The 23,727-nt window shown below is 48.7% G+C and overlaps 14 protein-coding genes across 14 annotated transcripts; 8 read left to right on the top strand and 6 right to left on the bottom strand.

Annotated features, from left to right (window-relative positions):
• Nucleotides 1–101: 101 nt before the first annotated feature.
• On the top strand, nucleotides 102–627 carry CNBH1610 (hypothetical protein; the record flags this gene model as incomplete). Its single annotated transcript, XM_768613.1, has 4 exons — nucleotides 102–121; nucleotides 167–316; nucleotides 374–515; nucleotides 568–627. The coding sequence occupies 4 exons, from the start codon at nucleotides 102–104 to the stop codon at nucleotides 625–627; spliced, it is 372 nt and encodes a 123-aa protein (XP_773706.1).
• A 436-nt stretch (nucleotides 628–1,063) lies between these two features.
• On the top strand, nucleotides 1,064–1,832 carry CNBH1600 (hypothetical protein; the record flags this gene model as incomplete). The annotated part of the gene is made up of 4 exons (XM_768612.1): nucleotides 1,064–1,082; nucleotides 1,251–1,343; nucleotides 1,443–1,570; nucleotides 1,680–1,832. 4 exons carry the CDS (start codon nucleotides 1,064–1,066, stop codon nucleotides 1,830–1,832), a joined length of 393 nt encoding a protein of 130 aa, XP_773705.1.
• Nucleotides 1,833–2,283: 451 nt separating this feature from the next.
• Nucleotides 2,284–4,741, top strand: CNBH1590 (hypothetical protein; the record flags this gene model as incomplete). Its single annotated transcript, XM_768611.1, has 4 exons — nucleotides 2,284–2,651; nucleotides 2,713–3,942; nucleotides 4,007–4,165; nucleotides 4,246–4,741. The coding sequence occupies 4 exons, from the start codon at nucleotides 2,284–2,286 to the stop codon at nucleotides 4,739–4,741; spliced, it is 2,253 nt and encodes a 750-aa protein (XP_773704.1).
• A 237-nt stretch (nucleotides 4,742–4,978) lies between these two features.
• CNBH1580 (hypothetical protein) lies at nucleotides 4,979–6,724 on the bottom strand (the record flags this gene model as incomplete). Its single annotated transcript, XM_768610.1, has 7 exons — nucleotides 4,979–5,128; nucleotides 5,194–5,296; nucleotides 5,371–6,009; nucleotides 6,071–6,199; nucleotides 6,258–6,362; nucleotides 6,415–6,533; nucleotides 6,587–6,724. The coding sequence occupies 7 exons, from the start codon at nucleotides 6,722–6,724 to the stop codon at nucleotides 4,979–4,981; spliced, it is 1,383 nt and encodes a 460-aa protein (XP_773703.1).
• Nucleotides 6,725–7,335: 611 nt separating this feature from the next.
• Nucleotides 7,336–8,916, top strand: CNBH1570 (hypothetical protein; the record flags this gene model as incomplete). Its single annotated transcript, XM_768609.1, has 4 exons — nucleotides 7,336–7,572; nucleotides 7,620–7,733; nucleotides 7,773–8,240; nucleotides 8,296–8,916. 4 exons carry the CDS (start codon nucleotides 7,336–7,338, stop codon nucleotides 8,914–8,916), a joined length of 1,440 nt encoding a protein of 479 aa, XP_773702.1.
• Nucleotides 8,917–9,293: 377 nt separating this feature from the next.
• Nucleotides 9,294–10,260, bottom strand: CNBH1560 (hypothetical protein; the record flags this gene model as incomplete). Its single annotated transcript, XM_768608.1, has 5 exons — nucleotides 9,294–9,402; nucleotides 9,459–9,701; nucleotides 9,756–9,855; nucleotides 9,936–10,041; nucleotides 10,105–10,260. The coding sequence occupies 5 exons, from the start codon at nucleotides 10,258–10,260 to the stop codon at nucleotides 9,294–9,296; spliced, it is 714 nt and encodes a 237-aa protein (XP_773701.1).
• A 232-nt stretch (nucleotides 10,261–10,492) lies between these two features.
• CNBH1550 (hypothetical protein) lies at nucleotides 10,493–11,362 on the top strand (the record flags this gene model as incomplete). Its single annotated transcript, XM_768607.1, has 6 exons — nucleotides 10,493–10,514; nucleotides 10,564–10,925; nucleotides 10,975–11,000; nucleotides 11,054–11,155; nucleotides 11,210–11,260; nucleotides 11,311–11,362. The coding sequence occupies 6 exons, from the start codon at nucleotides 10,493–10,495 to the stop codon at nucleotides 11,360–11,362; spliced, it is 615 nt and encodes a 204-aa protein (XP_773700.1).
• A 341-nt stretch (nucleotides 11,363–11,703) lies between these two features.
• CNBH1540 (hypothetical protein) lies at nucleotides 11,704–13,088 on the bottom strand (the record flags this gene model as incomplete). The annotated part of the gene is made up of 2 exons (XM_768606.1): nucleotides 11,704–12,826; nucleotides 12,889–13,088. 2 exons carry the CDS (start codon nucleotides 13,086–13,088, stop codon nucleotides 11,704–11,706), a joined length of 1,323 nt encoding a protein of 440 aa, XP_773699.1.
• A 396-nt stretch (nucleotides 13,089–13,484) lies between these two features.
• Nucleotides 13,485–14,632, top strand: CNBH1530 (hypothetical protein; the record flags this gene model as incomplete). Its single annotated transcript, XM_768605.1, has 5 exons — nucleotides 13,485–13,551; nucleotides 13,625–13,727; nucleotides 13,951–14,029; nucleotides 14,079–14,204; nucleotides 14,270–14,632. 5 exons carry the CDS (start codon nucleotides 13,485–13,487, stop codon nucleotides 14,630–14,632), a joined length of 738 nt encoding a protein of 245 aa, XP_773698.1.
• A 548-nt stretch (nucleotides 14,633–15,180) lies between these two features.
• On the bottom strand, nucleotides 15,181–15,926 carry CNBH1520 (hypothetical protein; the record flags this gene model as incomplete). The annotated part of the gene is made up of 7 exons (XM_768604.1): nucleotides 15,181–15,206; nucleotides 15,256–15,325; nucleotides 15,385–15,412; nucleotides 15,468–15,515; nucleotides 15,571–15,646; nucleotides 15,699–15,859; nucleotides 15,907–15,926. 7 exons carry the CDS (start codon nucleotides 15,924–15,926, stop codon nucleotides 15,181–15,183), a joined length of 429 nt encoding a protein of 142 aa, XP_773697.1.
• Nucleotides 15,927–16,274: 348 nt separating this feature from the next.
• Nucleotides 16,275–17,234, top strand: CNBH1510 (hypothetical protein; the record flags this gene model as incomplete). The annotated part of the gene is made up of 6 exons (XM_768603.1): nucleotides 16,275–16,391; nucleotides 16,446–16,624; nucleotides 16,683–16,692; nucleotides 16,755–16,983; nucleotides 17,039–17,078; nucleotides 17,132–17,234. 6 exons carry the CDS (start codon nucleotides 16,275–16,277, stop codon nucleotides 17,232–17,234), a joined length of 678 nt encoding a protein of 225 aa, XP_773696.1.
• Nucleotides 17,235–17,611: 377 nt separating this feature from the next.
• On the bottom strand, nucleotides 17,612–18,556 carry CNBH1500 (hypothetical protein; the record flags this gene model as incomplete). Its single annotated transcript, XM_768602.1, has 2 exons — nucleotides 17,612–17,771; nucleotides 17,982–18,556. The coding sequence occupies 2 exons, from the start codon at nucleotides 18,554–18,556 to the stop codon at nucleotides 17,612–17,614; spliced, it is 735 nt and encodes a 244-aa protein (XP_773695.1).
• A 562-nt stretch (nucleotides 18,557–19,118) lies between these two features.
• Nucleotides 19,119–19,833, top strand: CNBH1490 (hypothetical protein; the record flags this gene model as incomplete). The annotated part of the gene is made up of 3 exons (XM_768601.1): nucleotides 19,119–19,345; nucleotides 19,411–19,482; nucleotides 19,536–19,833. 3 exons carry the CDS (start codon nucleotides 19,119–19,121, stop codon nucleotides 19,831–19,833), a joined length of 597 nt encoding a protein of 198 aa, XP_773694.1.
• A 123-nt stretch (nucleotides 19,834–19,956) lies between these two features.
• Nucleotides 19,957–23,095, bottom strand: CNBH1480 (hypothetical protein; the record flags this gene model as incomplete). Its single annotated transcript, XM_768600.1, has 14 exons — nucleotides 19,957–19,981; nucleotides 20,034–20,094; nucleotides 20,154–20,262; nucleotides 20,362–20,426; nucleotides 20,478–20,565; nucleotides 20,629–20,984; nucleotides 21,032–21,128; nucleotides 21,187–21,260; nucleotides 21,311–21,328; nucleotides 21,383–21,602; nucleotides 21,658–21,940; nucleotides 22,003–22,133; nucleotides 22,199–22,381; nucleotides 22,430–23,095. 14 exons carry the CDS (start codon nucleotides 23,093–23,095, stop codon nucleotides 19,957–19,959), a joined length of 2,376 nt encoding a protein of 791 aa, XP_773693.1.
• Nucleotides 23,096–23,727: the final 632 nt, after the last annotated feature.

Genomic DNA, 23,727 nt, shown 5'->3' with positions numbered 1-23,727 from the left:
CCAAGTTGTAATACCACCGGGAGAAATTCCGCAAAAACTCGCGGAGATATCCCCCCGCCATATCGCCGTTTCCGCCCACTCGCATCCACATCCACATCACCATGTCGCACGGATTCAGGCAGTGAGTACTCTGCGCCCACGCACGCCACGCCGCTCACCCGCCCAGGGACATGCCCCCGCCGGGGGGCTACGAGACCCTCAGGTACAAGCGCAACCTCCCCCTCAAGGGTCCCTCCGGCGCCGTCCTCTTCGGCGGCGTCTTTGCCATCTGCACCCTCGGCTTCTACAGGCTCGGCCAGGGCAACGTCGAGAAGCGGTGCGTGCATGTTGCGTTTTCTCCAGCGGCGGCAGCGGGCTGATGTGTGCGTCGCAGTGAGCTCAAGCGCGAAAAGGCGTGGTCAAGGATCAACGTCGTCCCGCTTCTTCTTGCCGAGCAGGACAGGGATGCGTACAGGCGCCAGCAGGCCGCCCTGGCGAGGGAGAAGGAGATTATGAAGGACTATCCCGGGTGGGAGGTGCGTCTCGACTTTTTTTTTGGCGCCCGCGGTGGCTGACGAATCGAGACAGGCTGGCAAGCGCACCTACAACAGCTCGAGATATACGCCAAACACCATCGTTGTTCTCTAGACACATGTTTTCTAGACGGCGGCGTCTTGGCGCTGGAGATGTATGGGCATTGCATTGGGTGTTGCGGGGCTAGAGTAGTTGTCCAAAGCATCTAAAGTAATCTAAAGTAATCCAAAGTAATCGTTGCAGGATCGAGCTTCCACGGGTGAAGCGCTTGTTATAACCCAGTTCACATTGCAGTTATCCAAAGTGCATTTAACACCCCCCATCGTTCTAGTCTGCCCATAGTGACTTGAGTATGAGTTGACCCTTTTCCTTTAAACTCCACCCCTCATGCCTAAATCACCTGTACTGCTCTGCGTGCCTCACTGGCGTGCCTGTTGAGCCTCCACCTCCGCGAGCCTACGGGTGACGTCGGACATGAGATGTATCGTTGGACACATTCTTGGCTCTGTATCATCACCATCGCCGTTATCCCAGCCACGTCCAAGAAGCCATGACAGCTGGTCTCAAAAGTACGTCTCCCGTCCATCCCTCTTTGTCTCCCCCGCTCACTCTCTCATCACCTCTCTCGTCACCACTCGTCACCACTCTCACCCCCCCTCTCACATCCGCACATCTCCCGGCCCATATCGAATGCGGCCACATCTACCCCCCGACCTTTTACGCAACCGGAAACACAGCCGTCATCCTTCTCTCATTCATCCTGGCCGCAGGTTTCCTGCTGGTCATCCTGTCGTGTGCGCTCTGGGCAAACTGGTTGCCCCTCCTTGTCGGTACGTTTTGGCACATCTCCTGACCAAGCCCCCGCATTCTGTTCTACACACATCTTGCATGGGCGCACCGAATGGCTAACCTGAACCCACACGAACCAGCCCTCACATTCATCCTCGCGCCGTTCCCCAACTGGATATGCTCTCGCTGCGCCTCGGCCGACGACCTTTCTCCAGAATTCAACTCTGCCTATATCGACTTTGGCCGCTTCCTCACCGGTATGCTTGTGGTACGTACCTCCCTTGGCTCCCCCTTGGATCCATCCCTCGAAACTATACGTCAGTAGAGAAGCCTCACCGCTGATTCGTAAATTTCCTGCAATGCATGGGACAACGTAGATGACCGGTCTTTCCCTCCCCTTGCTACTCACCCACTCTGCCTTGATCCAGCCCGCTGCTTGCTGGATGTCGATTGCGGGCGGTATGCTCGTCTACGGCACGATACTAGTCTACGCCGGATGGTTTGGAGGCGGTAACGAGGAAGAGTTTTAGAGAGGTGTGGGGAGGTTGAGCGCTGTTGAGAGTGTGCATAAGTACGGGTTTATTGTAATGCATCGCATAACGTCCAGGGCTGTGGGTTTGCGAGTGGTAGAGAAGGAATAGAGAACATGCAAGACTTGATTGTTGTTACGCGCCGCGCGCTTGTTATTTCGAACCCGCCTTGTCGTTTTCCTCTTCACCGTCCATTGTATAACATCCCCGGCACTCGAAATCCATCACCCACAAGCATACGCATACACTCCCTCAGCCATCCGGACCACGGCACGACCCATTCCACAACAGACTCACAGCTCGACACAGCTGCTGCGACTTTCGCCTTCACCGCCTTCAATCGCGCATCGCGGGGAAAAAAAAACTCTACAATTCTTCTCGCTATACAATCACTCGCATGTCCATATAACATCTTTCCACACACACCCTACCGACCATTCCCTAAACAAACATGGTCAAACCCCATATCCTCACCGTCCTCTCCATCCTCCCCCTTTCCTTCGCTACCGTCGCTACCGTCGCTACCCTCGATAATACCGATTCGCACAATGGCCTCTCGCCCGAATCAGTCCATCATGCCGCTACTCGCCAGGCAGTAGACATGCCCGAACGCGCAATCACTCGGGATCGTGGTCATGGCGAACAACTGATACGGAAAGCCAGTGCGCGCAAGAGGTCCGTGGAGAGGAGGAGGAGGAGTACACCGCCGCCGTTTGTGGGTGTAGGCGGTGTGGAGCTCGATTTGGTCGGAAGAGAGGATCGGGGGATGGTCAAGCGGTCAGATAATGGTACTCTGCTACCTTTAGGGACAAGCCAAAAGTGAGTTGTTGTCACAAATAAATAAAGACATCAAGTTGATGGGACGAAAAAACCAATGAAGCACGTTTGTTGTGCCCGTGTCAATAGGTTCACCGCCGACCACCTACCCTCTCCAATTAGACCTCGCCTCGTCCGATATCCTCCTCGCCTCCACCTTGTGCGGCTCCCATTGTCCTACATCACTTGGAACCACGACGAACCCATACTATGACGTCTCCAAGCATTCTGCCGGTTTCGAATCGATCGACTCGAATCAGACAGTGTGGAATACGAGCTATGCGGACGGGACAGTCGCATCTGGCTTCTTGGCGACAGAGACGATCATCCTGGGAGACAGTGTGCTGCAAGGCCAAGTGTTTGGGATGATCAATGCGACGAATCTGACGCTGAGCAGTCAAAAGAGTTCTGGGATTCTCGGCCTGGGTTTCCCGAGATTATCTACTTTGACGCATGTGCTTTTTGAAAAGCATGAACAGGCAAATACGATTGCTTCTACAAGCAGTAGCAGTCTCGCGAATGAAACATCTGTTTCGACAGTGTCCAATGCGACGGGGACCGCGAGCGCGTCTACAGCCAGCGCATCCCGCCCGGCTTACTTTCCCACTCTTCTCGAAAACCTCGTACGGACACCACACCTGCCTTACCCTGTATTCGCACTCGCCTTGTCCGCCCCTATCAAATCCTCTTCAACCTCCACCTCTTCCTCGTCTTCAGCCGCCGCCTCTGCATCATCACGCTACAGGCCATCTATCGGCTCGCTCACTTTGGGTGGCCTGTCGAGTTATTATGTCGATGATACCGAGGGATCAGGCAGGACGGTAGGGGATATCGAGTGGCATGATGTGGTGCCTTTTGGGCAACCTGTCTCGGCGAATGATACGGCTACAGAGGAGCAAGCTCTCACGGCGAGCACTGGTACTCTATCAGCTTCGTCGACGAGCGAGAACAGCGAAGCGGCATCTACTTCCGACGCACAACGTAAACGGAGCGATGAATCCCAACTCGACGCTTTCCCCTCGACCGTTTCCGAACTATCCCAAGAAGAATACCTTTACTGGGCACTCGACCTTGAAAGCGTGACTGTGAACGGTACAGACGTCGGTATCAACTCGTCTTACGCCTCGATCGGCCTCGGCTCCGTGGCCTTGCTTGATGCAGGGTTTAACGGTATCGCGGGACCACAGCAGGATGTGGTCAAGCTGTTTCGCTTGATCACTGATGCGCGAGAAGTATCAGAAGGTCAATGGGCGGTGCCTTGTAATACTCGAATGACTTTGGGATTCTCTTTCGGGTACGCCCGTGTTTTTTTATGATTACTAAATAAGATTGTGCTAACGAGCAAAAAAATCGTATAGTGGGAGGTACATCCAGCTCCAGCCGTCTGATTGGATTTATGCCGGTATCGCACAGTCAAGCATGTGTCTCGCTTGGCCTATCGCTCAGCCCGCGACAGGCGACGGGATTGATTGGCAACTGGGTACTCCGTTTTTAAAGAATGTGTATACTATCTTTAGGTGATTTTTTTGATTTATTTTCTACATTGATTTGTGCGATTTTGCCAGCTGCTGACACTACACGTAATCGCTCAAAACAGCTATGGAATCAACGGGAAACAAGCGCCGCTGGTCGGTTTCCTCCCACTTGAATCCACATCCGTCGCCAGCAACTCTACGGATGACTACAACTCCATCACCACCTCTACCGCCGACGGTAACTCGCCTACACCCACCTCCATCGCCGCCCTATCGCTCACCACCACCCTTCAAACCGCCTTGCCCAACGCCGTCCTCCCAGACCCGACATTCCCAACCCCCACGTACGTATACTCTGCCACCCCTGCACTCCTTCAGCCCGGTGCACCGCAGTACTTGGGTTTGGCGAATAGCAGCGCGTACGAGGTGATGGATGTGCCCGTGATAAGTGTGGATAACAGCGCGGTTAGTAGTATCGCAGTAGGGAATAATGGGGGGGGGAGTAACGTGAGTGATGATGGGTCGAGTAGTGCCGCGCCCAGGAGGATGGGGGCGGAGACGGTAGTTGGGATGGGAGTCATGGTGATTGGGATGATAATGGGTGGACTCTTGGTTTAACGCAAGCGGACATTTTGTGTCATGGATAACAGCAGCATAGTGCTTGATGATTTTCAGTATAGCATAGTATACGGACGATCCATGTACGACAGCGGACTTTTCTTTTTCTTTTTTCTTTCTATTATTTGTAACGAAAACATGCATCTGTATGATCTAGTGTGTATCAATTGGTAACGGTGTGGTGATTATGCATTATACTGTTTCTCATGTTCCAAGTTCAAGAGGGGGGGTTGGCTATTACGAACACCCAGGGCAGGTGTGTAGTGTGTCGTGGATGTAGAGATCACAGTCGGCACAGAAATCATGCTTGCACTTGGCGCATCTATACCGTCCCGTGGGGCTCACACCATCTTCAACTTGGGCTACGCCAGCATTGATCGCGGTAGCCTTGACCTCTTGATTAGCGATACATAGTTTTTCAAAAGATGATTAAGAGAGTCAAAGAGACGTACATCGGAAAACTCGCTATCACACCCAAAGCATGTCTCGCTCGATTCCACCACATCCTCGATAGATAATGGACCATAATTGGCCACAGGGAATAAGAACCAGAAGCTATTTTTTTTAAATTTTTTTTTTCGCGGTTCGATCAGCAAAACCATGTTTCAATCAAACATGAAGTGACCTACCTTCGAGCGAGATGGGGACTGCTAACCACCATCAACCCACATACCTCACAATCCGTCGGTACATCACAAAGCTTACTCCCACATCTCGGACAGAGATATCCTCCCTTTCTCAACAACCCATGACAGGCACACATTGTTTCTCCGCCAAGGGGTAAGCGAATAGGGAACCCCATCACCATGAGATCGCCTGCAGGCGCTCGCTCCCCTGTTTGGTTCGGACCACGGCCACCAGCGGCGAGTGCTGAACGGACATTGGCTGTGACGGGTGCGATGGTCGTCGCGGGCGGAGGGATAGTTTCCCATAACAAATCTTTTAAATGTTCTTGATCCAGAGCTACACCGAATTTACCTCCCGTCCGCTCGGCAATTTGTTTACAAATCTTGATTTCTCCCGAGAGAGAGAGGATGGATGTACGTATATGCCCTGTTGCCAGAGTATCGAGCACATTGTGAATAGTGATCGGTCCGTCGGGGTCGGCGGTGGATATAGCGGAGAAGATGACGAGGATTTCAAGGGAAGAGGTAGAGGGTAAATGGGCCATACCGCCCTTGGCCATGACAAGACCGTTTTGGAGGGACGGTTCGCCTGACGGTTCGAGTTTACGCTTGTCCGAAAGGGCGCGAACAATCTCTTCGGGACTTCCTATTGGAGGCTGTAACGTTCAGTTGAGAGCTACGGCAAGTGTGAGGGGGGATAAACTTGCCTCCCATGGGTATCAAGACTTCTGATAATCGATCACGCATGGCAATGACACCGATCTGGCCTAGAGGATTCTGATCAAACCACTCGACGACATATGTTCGGAGGTATCCTAGGATGACCTCGAATCTGGTTAAAAAGATCAGTATCGCTGACCCCCGAGAGCGGGTACTTGTGAAGCATGTACCTTGTCGGCCGGTAGTCCTTATCTAACATGGATTCTGACAAGTCGATGATAATGAACACGTGCCGGATAATAGACCGTCTCACGGGAGTATCTGACATCAACGCTCTGCGGTGCAGGTCAGCCTTATCCTTTCAGAGGCGTAATAGAACAAATCCACCTTTTCCGTCTGCCTCGTGCAAGCAGAGTCTCTACGGCAGACTCTAGGGAGCCGCTCTCATCCTCTTGAACGATATCCCATGACTTCTGGTACTCCCCTTCCCAAGCCTGCCTTCCGGTCTGATCGGATAGCTTGTCAAATGAGAGCCATCAGGTAGCGACTGAGTACCTACGTCCTTGTTCTTGCCCTTGCCCTTTCCAGCAGCTCCTCTAGCTTGCCTCCGTGAAGATGGGCCTGGGAAGTCCTCGTCATCGATGTTGTCCTCCTCTTCATCTTCAGACCCTGGTGCATAGTTGAGATCGAGAGGCATGGTTAAAGAGAGCAGGCGAGTGGGTAGATTGAGCTATATTAACCGGTACTGGACCGTTTTTCGGACTTGTTTTTTCACAGAGCAGTTGCCAGAGCTGCTGGAGATACTCTGTATGGATTTCGAGGATGGTATATGGGATGGGTGAGAGTATAGGGATACGGAGGGAATGATGCAAATGTGATGTGTGATTATCGCGGGAAGCCTTGCGGGAGTATGTAATAATGATCACCAGTGTTCTTCACTCTTTAGTTAATCCGTTGTCACTTTCAATAGCCAGCAGCTCGACTCCACAGCTGCACGTACTCGATCCCCTCAGACCGGCAGCAATATCTATAGGCGGGCAAGAGTCTGGTGCTGTAGATGTCCCTAGTACGTCTGCCTCAATTCCTGTCTGCTGCGGCCGTCCCGCTCACTCTGCGCCCACGCAGCTCTAGATCATCAGGTCTCTTCAAGATCTGACCTCCTCAGAATCCACAATCCCAAGCACCCCCTCCTCTCTACACGCCCTCTGCTCGCCTAGGGACGAAGTGGCCGTCTTATCGCTCAGTCGTTAAGCACCGGTCGTACATTTCCGGTCCCCTTTTTTCTCTTGTTCCACGGACACCGTAATCATGTCAACGCCTTCCAATGAGCCTTTTTTTCCCAAAGACCGCAAACGTTCAGCCCATTGGAGTGACTCGGATACCGATATCCTTGTTGACGTCTTGTTGCGTGAACGGGATACTGGCCGCACGGTAGATAACGGTTTTAAGCCTGAGGTATGGAAAGAGGCCGCTCGGTTGCTCGAAAATTCAAACTTTGTGGGTGGGCCAAAAACCCCAGAGGCTTGTAGGAGCAGATGGCAGAGGGTGGGTCCAGGTTTCATCATGTCGGTGCTACAATTAACGTACTACAGCTGCAAAGGGATTATCGTCTGGTCAAGGAAATGGAGGTTCTACCTGGATTTTCGTGGGATCACAACACTCATAGACTGTCCGCTTCTCCAGAGGCGTGGATGAATGCCGAAAAGGTAAGCCACCTTCATAACATCCAAGCTGACTCTATGTAGGAAATGGACGCATACAAATACCGCAAAATTCATCTCCCACATTACGACTCACTCGCCATCCTCTGCGCCAATGATTCCTGCCGCAGGGCTCCGCGAAACACCAAAACTCGTCACACTTCCATTTCTTCCTCGTCCAGCTTGATGAATCTAAGCACTCCCAATCCCAATACCTCAACTCCTGCCCAAATGGCCCAAGTTCCGCAACCGATAACTATGGCCCAAGTAGGTCACTTGAGCAGGCAACATTCGCATAGCAGCTTGCCAACTAATGGACAAATGACACCAATGTCGAGCAGTCAACATCATCCCCATGGACACCCAGGAATGCACGATCCGGTGAACGGAAATGGGCTTGTACAACTTGGAGCTACTTCAATGCAGACTGATCATAATGTATTTAGTTGGGAAAGCGGAGAACAGGGAGGCGGCGAGGGGGATTTTGATGGATCATTTGGATTGTCCAACGGAGTAAGTACAATTTCATAAAATCTATACAATAGAATACTAACTTTTTTTCCCGCAGTCACAAGCTTTCCTTCCACAGAAGCGTACCATGCCGTTTGATCCTTCACTCTTAAACGGCTCCTCTCAGCAACATCACATGATACCACAGGGTAGCCCTCCCAAAAAGCCGCGTACCTCGTCCCGCCCAATGATCACCCATCAGCTAAGCGGCATGCATCAAAATGGACCATTCGGTTATTCCATGCAGAATACGGGTAACCCTGCTCATCTGGATACGGGAAATCCGGGCCGTGGACCCAACGCTGGATCAGGAAATCAAGGCGACCAACAATCTCCCGAATTTTCCACATCTACACCAGCCATGCTCGACCATACTCTTCTCCAAACACCACCGGGATTACGTATCAAACCCTATACCCCTCCCACCCCCGGGTCCGCTCCCAACTTGACGTTACAAGCGCCCGAAATGGCTGTGGCAGGCCTGACTGAAGCACAAAGAAGGACTGAAGCTTTGTTGCAACTTCAACTGCAAGAGTCGGAAATGCGCGATGAGGATATGGTAGAGGTGATGGCAGAGTTTGAAATGAATGTAGCGGCGGCTGATACGTATCTCGCTATCAAGCGAGAACCGTTGAGGAAGATGTGGTTGGCGAATTTGGTCAAGCGGAGGAATCTTTGACACTTATGAGGCCATTCGGTGTTGGTGGAAACTCAGGCGAATTGGCTATGACTGCGCATCATAGTATCAATTCCTGTCGATTGTGGAAAAAAAAGGCAAGTCGAGCCTGATTATATTTCGTTCATTTTTTTCTGGACTTATCCTTTCGTTTCCTTTCATTCTTTTGGTCTCTAATGCTCTTAACGCATCAATAAAAGATATGTTTTTTGTATCCGCGATACGCCTGGAAATATGAGTCGCGATGACTATACACGATAGTTTTATGGTATGTAGTCACTCTACAATGAATAGTCCTTGTAAAAGGTTCAATAGCAAATATGCATGGTATATAAATGCAGCAGTACTATCCTTTTAATCAAGACTCCATACAAAACGCCTTAAACAGAGCCGTTGGCCTCGGTCTTTTCACCAAGGGCAATGGCGAGATCGTCGCAGACCATCAAGATCGCTCCTCGAGGTTCCATTTTGGAGTAATAGTTCTCCTCGCTGAATATTTATCAGCCATAACCAGGCACACATACCCTGGAGAGCTCATAACTCACATTCCAACCTCCTTGAAACCCAACCTTTCATAAAACCTTTTCGCCTCATCATTCCCAACCTGCACATGCGCCAACGCCCTGTTCACCTTGACCCTCGGGGCAGCAACGGTCAGCTGAGCACGGGTATTGGTCTGTTTATCGGAAGGAATGGGTGGTGGAGGGGTGGTGGGATGGATAGCGGCGTGCATCGCTGAGCGGAGAAGAGAAGTGCCGAGGGAAAGGGAACGGTAGGGGGCGAGGATGCTAAATGGTAATGTCAGAAAGAAGGAAAGAGAGTAATTCGCTTGGGATACCTACGCGAGAGTCAATATGACGAGGGTGGGGGGTTCTTTGGAGCCCTTTGAAAGGTTCTCATATTTACAGCAAATCGCACCGACAGGGATATCCGCGTAGTAAACTGTCATCACCATTGTCAGCATTTCAATCCACCCGACTTTGTTTGAGCCGACGGAATTTTCATCATAGAGTTAGACTTACTGAGCTTGTTTACATCATCAAGCAAAGGATCCAGTACGTCCTTGTAGAACTTTTCCGAGTAAACGATGGGGATCACCACAGAGTTGATCTTCCGTAATGTTCCAGACTACCACCCATCGAAAAGTCAGATTGAGAAGGCCATTCCCTACGCTTTAGATGATTGGCTCACGTTATTGGGAGTCAGACTGGTGAGTGTGACCTTGACGTTAGGCTTGACGTTTTTCTTGTTTGATGACGAGAGATTGACAGAGGTATGTTCGCCCTGAATTTGAGAGAGATCAAGAGGATTTGAGACTGTCCCCGTGGTGCTATATGTGGCGGTCATCTTGCGGTACCCTCTGCTGTCTATGCTTGTGGCGGTGATTTATGAAGATGTAACTGAAAAGGGCACAGAAAGTCATAGCATCGAGGTGTCAGTCGTTAAAGTCAGAGAGAACCGGTGGGAGGAATGTGATGATGTCATAATATTTATCTCCACTTGCGATCTTCGAAAACTGGTGTGTCACTGGAAGTATCTTTTGAAAGTATCTTTTTGGTTAGTCACAATAATCCACAAAATGAGCACCATTAGAATGGAAGGTGAGACAGGCTTTGAAATCGCTAGCTGATATGACTGACGCATGAGCAGGGATCTTCCCATCTATCATATTTTCCATTCTTGCCTTCACTTTGGGCTACCAGGCCCATTCTCTCCTCTCTCGCTCTACCTCAGCCGTTGCCGCCCCCAAGTCTCCCAAGGGCACTAGATCCCCGAGAAAATTCCAACAGCAAGATGACTACGAGTCAGCCTCTGACACCGAGTCTGATGCTTCTGACAATGCCGCTGCACTCGCAACCGATCTTTCCAACATCAAGTATAGCAGCTTTGAAGAGATGAAGTTGGTGTTGGTCGTGAATGATGAGTTGAAGATGACTAAGGGAAAGATTGCTGCGCAGGCTGGTCATGCTACTTTGGCGTGTGCGATGACCCTCAAGGAGGCCAACCCCAAGGTAAGGGAAGCTATAGCTACGGTTTAACAACTGCTGACTATTGTTACAGCTCTTCAAAGCATGGCAAATGCAAGGGTGAGCCTATAGCCTGCCATCGCAAGCTTTATGTGGCTGATCCGACTTTCCAGACAACCGAAAATTGCGCTTCGCGGGGCCAATACTGAAGAGATTGAGACCCTCGCCGCCCAGGCTCGAAGCGTCAATCTCTGTGCTCGGACTATTAGAGATGCGTTCGTCGCCTTTTCTTGATTCACGGGCCTATAGGACGCTGATGATTTGCTTAGCGGACGAACACAAGTTGCTCCCGGATCGAAAACCATCGTCGGCATTGGACCGTATGTCAGAATCTTTCCTGCACGTAATCCGAGTCTGATCGTCATTTCAGCGGTCCCGCCAAGCTCATCAACACCATTACCGGCAAGCTCAAGCTTCTTTGAGCAGCTTTTTATGCAACCAGCAATGTTTTCCAAATTTCACGATATATCTTGAGCTCATCTGAAATCTTGAGTGACATGTAACTAACTGCTTTCGTCATGGAGCGGTTCTGTATATTACAGATCGCCTTTAGGTCTACAAAATAAATTTCCAAAAACCCTGCCCAGCATGTTCGATTATCTCATATATACCGACTCCACCAAGTTGGATCATTAATCCTTATTCATCGCGTTATTTCTTCAGAAATCAACATGTGAGATTGGGATCTTCAAAAGTCTGGGCGTGTGAGCACTCACTTTCAAGAGCATCTGCAATTCCTGTCATTGCACCATGATCAAGCAATTCAAAAATGAGCGTAAATGGAGAGCATCGATTCAAAGTCAGGTATCTGGTTCGGCGTAGTGACAGGTCCTCGAAGAGTTTTAGCTCTCCCCACTTCACTTGGTCGTCGTCTCTGGTTGGGGTATACTGGGCCTACATTCAACTTATCTTTTGAAATCTGCTTGGTGTAAGCCGTATTTGGGTGATGCTGTCTGGGCTTTTCGGACTGGTAACCGCAGGCAGACTGACTTGCAGAAGTTTCACGAGCCGTGTCTTTTCGCTTTTCGGACCGTTTCTTGATGTGGTGCTTTGGCTCTTGGAGATGCTGCTGCAAATCGGAAACTGACGAGTCTGGCGACCGATTAAAAATCCGGGTGGATATCTCGACAAGCACATCATTATTATTGCTCTTTTCGCCTTGGATTGCGGTAGGAAGGGAAGAGACCCGTTTGAGTTCAAAGAGTGATGTTTGCGAAGATTCATTCGTCAGAGAGGGTGTTGACAATCCCGAGGGGTTCCCGTCCGGACAAAAGAGCGAGATAGCCGGTAGACTCTGATCTTTCTCTTGATCCAACGAAACACACGAATATTGCTTTGAAAAGCTGGGCATTATCGTATTTTTTGGCACGGTGGCTTCGTCTTTGTTGCCACGGATTTTGTCCTGAGAACGTCGTTGGACTCTATTGGTAAGCGCCTCGTCGCACAATTGCAATCTGGCTAGTTGTCGCTGAAGAGTACCGTATGAATTGGGCCTGGTATTAGCGGCTGCTCTCAAGGAAGGGACATTGAGCATATGGCCAGTGTCCATCTTGATTGCCTTTCGGAGATTCTTGATGTACACACTGGAAGGGCGTCGATGGAGGTTATTGCTCTGCTTAATAACAGGAAGGTGATTGGAAGACATCGTAGGAGGAGGCCATGACGCAGTCTTTCGAGGCTTTTTGGGGAAGGATACTTGACTGGCCGTGGACTTGTTGGCCCACCGAAGGGTGTTCTGGAAAGTCTGACTGGTTTTGTTCAACGACGGTCTCGGCATTCGCCGAGACTTTGGTTGAGGTGAAGGAAGGGGTGGGTGCAACTCTGTAGGTGGAGTGGGAAAAGCAGTTGGACTAGCTGGTTTACCTTTCATAATTTGTGAAGCGAAGCTATCAGTTGGGGTTATCATCGATCAACCAAGCCAACCTATATGAGTCAGAAGAGTGCTCACCGTTTCACCTTCTTCTTCAAGTTGACACTGCCAAAGAACGACTTTTTCTTTTGCAGTGTTTGAACATTTCCACTTTCGCCACTGAATTGCTGGTGGTCGGAACTTTGTTTCTTCTCGTCGTCGACCCCCAGTGCGGAGGACCGTTCTGCTTCTTCCCTGCCCTCTGACTTACTTGTGACAGGAACTTGCTTCTCCTTCATCGTTGAATGAATCGTTGTTGAGTGGGGAAAGAGAAAAAAAGAGAGATATATTCCATCTCCCTCTCCCAGATATACCACCTTTACCCACCGTCTCTACTCGTCAAGAGTTGGTGAAATATTGCATCCTTTGGTGAGAGTTGGTTGGACTTTTGTGCCAAAATCAGTCGCCAAGCCTTGAGACACGGGTTAGAAACTCCTCCTGATTTTACAATTATTATTATGCTTAAATATGCCTCGGTTGAATATTCAGTGGGCTATGTCGTCATTTTATTACCCAGTTGACAGCGCTCGCTCTTCGTTCTTCGCTCAGCTGGCTCTATATAAATCGTAAAAGGGTACTGCCATTTGCCCAAGCCTGTGCAATTCCACGTATAAATAAAAGGCAGACGACGCAACATGTCTTCCATATTATCAGCCATCTGGCCTTTCCTGTCTTCCTATAGGCCTAATGCTGCTCGGGATCGTCAGTACGCCCTTCCTTTTTCTCGTCTTCCGGGATAGCCCTGACTTTTGACCTGCACTATTCATATTCAGAGCTGAACGAGAGAAGCAACCCCTAAGATTTGGTGCTTTTGAGGCTACTTACAAGCCCCCAGGCTTTGGGATTCGTGGTCCAAGGAATGACAAAGAAGCACAGCGGTAAGTTTCCGTTTCTATTTGAACATCTTTTCATTGTTGTTTAATTGGTGGGACAACCTGCTGCGCTTTTTCAAGTGCTGTGAACCTACTATCACCTATCACCTTTACTGGTATGGAGATGTAACCAAAGCAAAGCTCTAGAATTGTCTTGATATTTCTCACTAATTCTTACTACTATCACATATTTTGACGGTGAGCAACACTGACAAAGCACGAACTGCAGGTTGTATAATCACATCAGGACGGTGGCCTTTTGGCTAGATGCTGCCCCACTTTTGGCTGATCTTGGACTGCCTTTCCGAGTAAGTGCACTCGTATATAAACTTTCGGGCCTAATTAACTCAAGAAAAGGCCGGTCTCGACGATATTATATCCTTGGTCCCAATTTACGGTGATATCCTTTCTGGGATCCTCCAGCTTTATCAAGTGTGGTTGTGCTTCATCTTTGGTGTCCCTCGAACACTTCTTGGGTACATGGTAGGTTGATCATTGAATATCAATACATATTGTCTGGAGAAATGTCAGGCTAAATGAAATTCTAGCTTTTCAACGTATTAATCGACTGTGTCGTTGGTATTGTACCTCTGATCGGTGACTTTCTCGATAACCTGTTCAAGTCCAATCTCCGCAACTTGGCCCTTCTCGAGGACTGGCTCCTCACCTCTCCCACAGCTACGCGTTCATATCATATTCTTCTCATGCCGAATACGACCGACTTCATGCCGAAACCGAAGACTTCCAAGTTTTCGTCTAGCTGGTTTGGCGGAGGACATGGGAAATCTGACGGGGACGAGGAGAGGGAAAGGGAAAGGACGACTGGAAAGGTCAGACAAACGAGGAGGATGGGAAGAGATGAAGGAGAAGTTCCACATGCGCAAACAGATGTGCCGCCTCCCACGCTGTAAATTGTTAGTAATCCTCTCTCGTTTATTGTATATAGATAGATCCAAATATAAACATCCATGCTTGTTTTGAATCCTGTGGCATATAGCTCCATTCACGTGACAGTCGTCTTCTTCGGACAGATATCAGGCTATGGATGAGTGCAATTTGACTTTCGTCCGTTTTTCGCGAGGTAATAGCGATGTTTCATTTCTGGCTGAGATGGGGGTAGGCTGTCATAATCGACACAAAGCGGACCTTCATCTCCCGTTGTTACGTAGGTGTCACGGTAAATGTTTTTGGTTACAACCAACCATGCAAGATTGTCCTTTTCGTCTTGTCCAAAATCATCAAACTATGGACCTCGCTGGTATGCCAGAACTGGCCTATAGCTCTGTGTTTCCTGACATGAATCTTTTTCGGTGGACTAATGAAAGTACGTTGGTCATCTTGTTCTCCTAGGCTGAATAGATTTCCGCTCGTTGCGCTTGTTGCGATTCCCTTTTCTTTTCTATGGCCGTATGATAAATGCATATTATAGATATGATGTACAACTTGAATTGGGTGATTATTAATACTTGTGTCGGGTAGAATAATCTGCAAGCATGTCAGGTAAAAGTCGCAAGGAATTAAAAATGTAGCCCACCTTTTGGAGAAACGACGAGACCTCGACCTTTGGACGCCCCCCGGTAGACAGTCTCGATAATATCAATGAGCTAAATCCATGTGAGCTTTTCTGGAAAAAAAATATGATTTGATCTGATGGCCTGCCTACTTCTTGTTTGTCCGTTATAGCCCAGTTGCTGTAAAGAATATCGCCATCAGTAAATGATTTGAATGAAGCATACCCGCACTCACATCTTATTGTTGTTACCCGTTCCCAAGTCGATCATGATATGTTTATTTCTATAATAATGTTATCATTTATAATGATAGATCTATTGCTCTGTGATAGACCTACCGGTAGAAGAACATGAGTGTACAATTATCGTACAATTCGTACATCTTGTTGAAATCAGGAACTTCCGTGATGTCGACTACAGATCATTAGGTCTTCGCGAAGGTACAAGATTAAAGAGAGATACTGACCCAAATAGAGAACGGCAAAATTTTGGACCTTTTCAGAGACTCCATAGAGTGTCTCGTCCATAGCCATACATTCTTCATCATGGTCATGGCCGAAACGGATACAGACGACACGATCTTCTTCGACGAGGATGGCTTGGTCGACATGCCAGCCAGAGTGAAGACTATGCGCGTTAGCCAGTGGGTCGATTACGGGGCTGGTGAGACTTACTGGGTCATAAAATAAGACATGGCGGGCTAGCTTGAGGGTACTTGTCGGTAATAGGTTCAATAATAGGTAAATAAACAATAATCGTTTGTTATTGCTGATGATTTTCGCGTGTAAGGGCTGAAGCCCCCTGGAACTCGGCATTGGTTCGGGGATAGGCGGGGTGACGATGGGAATGATGACGCAGAATGATTTTGCTGGCTGCTGGTGGAGTGGTTGCTTTTGTAATAAAAGCCTCAGACCCGCATCCCCGTTTGAGAACCATATCGTCTTCTGCTTTTATTGCCTCAACCGCAAAGTCCACAGTATCCCATACACCGGCACATCCCCTAAAATATTTCACATACACTTTCACAGATCCCATTTCCAAAATGATCACTGCTATCACTCGAACCGCTCTTCCGCGAGCTACTCTCCGCACTTCTCTTGCGACCATGTCCACCATTAGAGCCAAGCACACCCTCCCTCCTCTCCCTTACGCCTATGATGTTTGTAAAATCTCTACCATGCAATGAAGATCCAGCTAATACACTCGGACGTAGGCATTGGAGCCTTCCATCTCAGCTGAGATTATGAATCTCCACCACACCAAGCACCACCAGACTTACGTCAACGGTCTCAACGCCGCTGAGGAGTCTCTCCAGAAGGCCTCTGCTGCTGGCGACTTCAAGGCTGCTATTGCCCTTCAGCCTGCCCTCAAGTTCAACGGTGGTGGTCACATGTGAGTTGTGCGAAATTTCATTGGCCGAGATGGATGCTAATTGTATTTTGAATGTTAGTAACCACTCTGTAAGTATCAATAACAAATTCACAGAGGCAGACATATGGGCGCCCTCTAACATGATTTGCAGCTCTTCTGGAAGAACCTTGCTCCCACCGGCTCTGCTCAAGTCAAGGTTCCCACCTCTGGTGTCTTCTACGACCAGGTCCAGGCTGACTTTGGCGGCTTCGAGAACCTCAAGAAGGAGATGAATGCCAAGACTGCTGCCATCCAAGGCTCTGGCTGGGGCTGGCTTGGCTATAACAAGGCCACCAAGAAGCTCGAGATTGTCACTACTCCCAACCAGGACCCACTCTTGTGTGAGTATAACATTCAAAATGATTTTTTGGTTGAGTCACTGAAGATTACTTGCAGCTCACGTTCCCATCATCGGCATTGACATCTGGGAGCACGCGTAAGTAACGCTGTTGACCAAAACGTCAAATTTTTTCACTAACGAAACCACAGTTTCTATCTCCAGTACAAGAACGTCAAGCCCGACTATCTCAATGCCATCTGGAATGTTATCAACTACGAGGAGGCCGAAAGTCGTCTCAAGGCTGCTCAGTAAGCTTTATGAACAATGTGTAACAGAGAAGAAGCAGAAGTAGCAAGATCAAGTCATAGTAATTTGAATGCATAATATCAGCGTTAAAACAGGCTCATGAGGTTTGCATTTTGCCAAATAACAGCCATTGTCTATCCTCGGGTGTGGCGCAGCTCCACTTAGATGAATCGATATTCTTTGGTGTACGTTCTATCGCTTTTTCCTTCTTGCTCTTCTTACCTTTATTGCTAGCCGGGTCCGTCTCCACCAAAGACTCTTTGATGAGCCCCTGCTCCCAATTTTGAAGTTCTCTGTATCCGCACTTTTTCCACTTGTCTCCCTTCACAGGGCGAACCCAAATAAGCTTGTCCCAAAGGCGCTTATATATTCTTCGCACCAATCTACTGCACAATTTCCGAGGTAAACTCCAGGTGTGCGGATTTGAACGAGTATGTTTTGGCCTTGGTGGTGGGTATGGCGGTAGGGGTAGAGAACGAGTTTTTCGAGGGTTGGTTGGGAAGATGCGCGACAGGTTTGATGGCAATGGGGATAGGTCCAGCGCTGCAGCGGAAGTCAAGGGACTTGTAGGTTCTTCTGAAAGGCCAGCAAAGATCCTAAGGTTATCCACCATCGTCCTTCCCTTTTTATCAACATCATTATCCTTTAATTCTGACGAGGTGGGAAGATAAAGTGGAGGCTGGACACCCTTCCAATCCCTCTGCACTAGCCGCTGGGCTTGCTTGCGTAACCTGCACGTAGGCATTCGCTTACGTGCCCGAGGTTGTGAATCGTCCGGTGGGGGTGGTGGAGGCCTTAGGGGCATGAGGGGAGGGGGGAGCGAGGTTTGTGACAAGATGGAACCATAAGGAGCAGATATTTCCTATTGAAAGTGGGGGATGAATCGACTGAGATGATCGTATGTCAAAGAAACCAACCTGAAGACGTTGCCATCGTAGGCTGCCACGTTGTCCGTAGCTCTCTTCTAACAGTCTAGCGAGAGCATGAGGGTGACAAGCAACAGCCGCGCGTAGTTTGTTGAGCTCCTGCAGCACGTAACCAGGTGTTAGCCCTGGCAAATGCAGCACAATCCATCGTACCTTGTGCGCCTTCTTCAATGCTTTCTCTCGTCTCCACTCTCTTATCTCAACCACTTTGTGGCTCTCATCATTATCAGAAGGATTTGATCCAGAGGGTGAAGGGCCCGGTGTCTCTAGTAGCTTGCGGAATCTTGGAACGCTCGTGGTCCATACTTGCGGATCAGGGAGGAAACGGAGATGCTGAAGAAAGAGACGGTAGAGTTTCGCTCTTGGTAAAGAGGGTGGAGGCAGCTGCGGAGGAAGAAGCATTCCGTTGGGTCTCCTAGGTCCCTAGTTTTGAGGTTTATTCAAGCCAGGGTTTGGTGCTGTACTGAGTAATAGGTTGGCAATAGTTTTGTATAGCATCTCAAGCTGTGTGGAGGAACGCTTCCATGTTCCTGAAAGCTCGAAAACATCTTCCAGGTGTCGGACATTATTCACATCTCCGCATTCATGCCCGACCCGGCGAATGCCGTTATTAAATCCGACGGCCGTTAATTACCATGTAAATGACGTCAAGTGATGCTCGCCTCCATTCTCCTCTCTCCAACTCTCCACCCGTTTCCCAACAGAGAAACCACAGTCAGTCACCTAACGACAGAGAAAAAGACATCATCTGGAACAAGCTTGTCATGGGTCGACTGACGATGATGTTTGCGAATTGTGACATAACGAATCCGTACTCTCAGAGCAACTCTAACCTAGTAGATGTGTATATATAATAACATAAGGAGAGTAGATGATGCACTCTTTTACGTCTCCACAACATATACAAATTTTATACCTGTAGTTTCGCCACAACAGCAGCAACAACAAACTCACCACATCCACTATGTCTGACCAATACTCTGCCGCATCCGCCTCTAGCCTTTCCCTCACACAAAAGCTTACAGACCTGAGGTCTCTCCTTTCTACCCAAAAGACTGTCATGCTTGTTACCCATGCCCCTAATGGCCGTTTGCATGGACGTGTAATGGCTATAGCTGAGATCACCAAGGACTGGAAGTTCTTCTTCATTTATGACCGAGAGAGCTACAAGGAACAGGAAGTTGACAACGAGTAAGTTTAATCAAGTTCAATTCAGTTTGATCAAGAATCACGCATCGATTAATGCTTGATTGTAGCTTCCATGTTAACATCAGTGTCGACGCTATGGCTTATAACAAGGGTTGGGCTTCTATCGCCGGTAAGGCCAAGTAAGTCCTTCGCCTAGCTACTTAGACTGGCCTGTTACTGACTGTCCCTTCAGGAGAAATGACTCCCCAGAGGTCATTCAAAGGCTGTACAACCCTACTGTCAAGGCGTGGTTTGCCGACAAGGGCGATGGAGTCCACGATGGTTCTGCCAACGACCCTCGTGTGGCTGTGCTTGAGGTCTCCATTGAAGAAGTCAGGCACTACCACCAGGAGAAGACTGTTATTGGCACGGTCATTGACGTAGTCGCCTCTGCAGTCAAAGGCGAGACCGCCACACCAGGAGACATCAGGCAAATTTCTGGCGAAGAGATTAGCAGCGCTTGGGCCAGGGGAGAGCTGAAGGAGCCTTAAATGTTGTATAGTATCAGAAGTCAAGAAGTTAACATCGATGCATGAATCGCATATAGCCATATTCAACAATAGGATGCTGAATTGATTCAATGTCATGATTACAACATAAATATTTCACAACAATTAAGGTCTACGATGATGAGGATGCCTTCACGCTTCATTAGCCCACGAGCCTTCAAACGTAGTCGACAACCACGCACCTCCATCTCAACCCCAGCTCCTGGAAGATCCCTTCTTCTGTCCTTGATGCTACGCGGTCACCTGGCGGTGATACACTCTTTAGCACATCAACTAGTAAACAGCAGGTCCTAAACTCTTACCTTCCAATACTTTAGTTCCATCTCTAGCTCTGACCACATTACGATATAGACCTCGCTGATTTAGGTTATACCCCAATCTCCTTGCATATAATCGCAGCGAACGATTGAACTGAGAACTGGTCAGTTTGACTCGTGATTGTACTCGCAGGTCTCACAAGTTCATTACCTAGATAACGAGCGAATGATTAGTTCTGCCGTCTCTTGTGACCAAGTTCTTACCAGTGAAATAAATCAAAGAGGCTCCCCAAGACTCATATGGCACACATAGTATATCTGTAATAAATTTTAACCACCAGCCAACATACTGACAGACAAACAACTTACCGATACGTCTATACATGGCGCTCTGCCCTACCCTTCCTACCCCCATCCACTTCGCCTCCAATGCATTCCAATCATGAGGCGCACTCAGCTGTTTGTACAACAAGATATAAGGGTCTTTCTTCACTGATTGAAGCACAAATATTGAACGCACCTCGTGAGTGATTACTCCCTTGGCCTTCAACTTGTCCACTAATTTCTTGATTGCTCCCTTGTGAGACTTACCATCAGCGTCGTCCCTTGTGATAAGGATATCGACATCGCCGCTTGTTTCTGATCCTCGCCTATAACTGCCCATAATCTCCACCCACAACTTCTCGTCCACAGTCTTGGCTTCCAATTTTATGAGCTCATAGATTTGCTTACACTCTTCACGAGGTATTCGGGATCTGAGATCTTCATATAGGGCGAGACCTATCTGTTGGCCGGTTGAAAGGGGAAAACGACCGGTGCGAAGATCAGTTATGGTGCGAGCGCCCATCCGATAGAGTTCATTAGCGTATTGTCGACCTGTAAGGAGTTAATAAGTATATCACACCAAAAGCGGCACAGCTTACCGACGCCGTATATATCTTTGAATAAGGCCACACATCGAGCATGCTCATTATCTTCATAGAAGGTGCGACCAGGTACTCCAGATATGAACTCATTGATCTGACCCACAACCTCTGTCAGTCCTGAGCAGCCTATGAATATATGACAACCAACACACCCTTTCAGCTAGAGCTTCGCCAATGCCGTTGATTTCACGTGCTTGCGCGCCGCTCGTGATAGGAAACGTGGTGCCTAAAGTGAATAAGCGACAATAAAGGATTTCAAGTGAGTATGTTTCTCACGTCTCATAGCAGCAGCAGCTTGGGAGCATCGAGTGTTAGTTGATTGTCCGACAAGGAACTCGGTTGGCTCACCATTGCGGTACTGTCTAATTGAATGCGGATTCTTCCCCACCTGACCCTCGTACAAGTCATGTAATTGGTCGAATTTCTCGGCTAACCATTCGTTGGGCCCCTTCTCGCTCTTTCTACTCTTCTCTTGTCCGCCCTTACTGAATCTTGCAGTTGAGTTGGCTTCGTTCTCCATAGCACGATCATCGCTTGGTGGATCAGCGGTCTGATCATCGTCCAGTAACTATCTATGGCTTTAGAAATTACTAGTAACAGTGATGGGAAAATTCTATACCGACCTCATCTTCAGGCAGGCTTCCATCCTTTACCCCTTCAATCATCTCGTCTAAAGCATCTCTCTGATCTTCCTCGCCCTTTTTCCATCCTGAGCCTTTGGAAGCAGTATGCTCAGTTTCGACGGCATGATGAGGAACAGAATCTCTGAGTATTGAAGGTCCTGCTGTAGGTAGAACAGCAGCACTGCGTAGAGGATTATTGCTGTAAAATCGAGCAACACTGGCTTGAAGTCGAATTTTCTTCGGCAGTGACTCTTCAGACTCGGTTTCCGATTCCACTGCGCGCCTTGTAAGACGAATATATTAGTTTCAAGTAATTAAGACGAGAGACGAGAAAGAATAACCTACCGGGTTAGTCTTTGATTGGCCATACCAGCCAATCTGGGGTTACGTTGATCGAGGCTACCAGTAGACATCACCCTAGAGAATAATGAATCTACGCGGAAGCTGCGGAAATTTTCAACTGGTAGTAAGACACCCTAGAAGGAAATTAAACTTGTTTCAATACTATAGAGTACACTGTAAGTGAGAGAGCGACACTGACATTGAGTTTACTTTCAGATATCCATTCCCATATTACGCATTCCGTCCCTACCGGCAGTTCGTCCAGGGATTGAAGACGAAGAAGTTTGGCAAGTTTGGCTTTCGTTCTGTTATCGCTGTCGTAAATGACATGTGTAGTTGCTTTATCAGGGTAGAGGACGACGGTACCGCCGAGCTCTATAATCTGATACAGACATCAGATCTGACCGGAAGCGGTTGAGTTCAGACTTACGTGGTCCCACGCCTCTTGTTGGATAGACATCGGTTTGTCCCCTGGAGGAAGACAAATGCGCAGCCCTCGGAGAACACCTCCCCCGAGACCGAGGCCGGAAAGCGACTTACTCTTTGCCATGGGCTGTTTTTTTTTTCCCTTCTCTTTTCCTCCTTTCTTTCCGCCTACAGGACCATTGTCTTTCTTCGCCACAAAGACCTGAAAATGTTTGCTGACGTTTTGAAATCTCTTGTTTGTTTCACCCTTCAAGGGCAGTAATTTTAATGGACCTGGTGTGGCTGGATCATCGCGAGGACTTCGTCCAAATGCACCTATTACAGGACGCGAAGTATCCGGCGTGTCAACAGGTGAAGGTATGTATTCAGGTGTGTCGATAGTATGAGCACGTCGTCGTGGGGATGCCGTCTTTGGAGTATGCTTGCAATTGTTGATTGCTACCGGCCTTGTTGAGGGGCCTGCAGGCGTATATTCATCAAAATTCGGCGTTGGAACGTTAGGAAAGGTCACATTCGCGGCATGAGGAGTCGATACTTCCCCAAATTGAGATTGGCGAAATGAAGGCAGAGGAGTTGTTGATGAAGTGGTTACCGGAACAGAAGTTATAATAGGAGCCAATGGAGCGGAATTATTACGGAAATCATTATGATTAGGCAGCTCAAAGTCCATTCGGGCTTCATTCTTTGATTTTGGAGGTCCTTCACTGGATGACAGGTGACCGATGCCACCTTCTTCAGCACAGATGACGGGACATTTGGAGGATTGATCTTGCTCAGACTGACAGATCTCATCTGACACGCTTTCTATAGATTCTTGGCGTATTCGTCTATGGGCTCGAGGAGTAGACATCTTCCCCATCAGTGACGGATGGAACGAGGGGGGCGGCTGAGACTCGGTGAAAGGGAAAGCGCGCGCGGCCGGTGCAACATTGATTGATGCGTCTGTAGAAGGTACCGGAATTGAGCACGTATCGTATTCAATAAAATGGTTGTCGTCCATTAAAGCATCGGTGGCGTGGTCAACTCTAGTGGGCACCTCGGACTTGGATATTGGTTGTATTTTCCAACCAATCTCATTTCTTACTGCCTCATCATACTCTCTCCTCTCCTCGTCAGTCTCCTCCAATAATCCAGAGTCATCCAGATCATCAAATATTTTCCAAAATTTGGCCGAGAACGTCTTGCGTTTGATGGCGGGAGGCATGGTACGCAGACAATGAAGTCGATCCGAACATGACAAGTCTATCTTGAAGAGGCCGGGGGCGCAAGCATGTCGATAACGAGATGGACGATGTAAGAGTG

Source organism: Cryptococcus neoformans, chromosome 8 (genome assembly GCF_000149385.1).
Source record: "Cryptococcus neoformans var. neoformans B-3501A chromosome 8, whole genome shotgun sequence".
Classification (NCBI taxonomy): Eukaryota; Fungi; Basidiomycota; class Tremellomycetes; order Tremellales; family Cryptococcaceae; genus Cryptococcus; species Cryptococcus deneoformans.
This window is presented reverse-complemented; position numbering and strand designations above follow the sequence as displayed.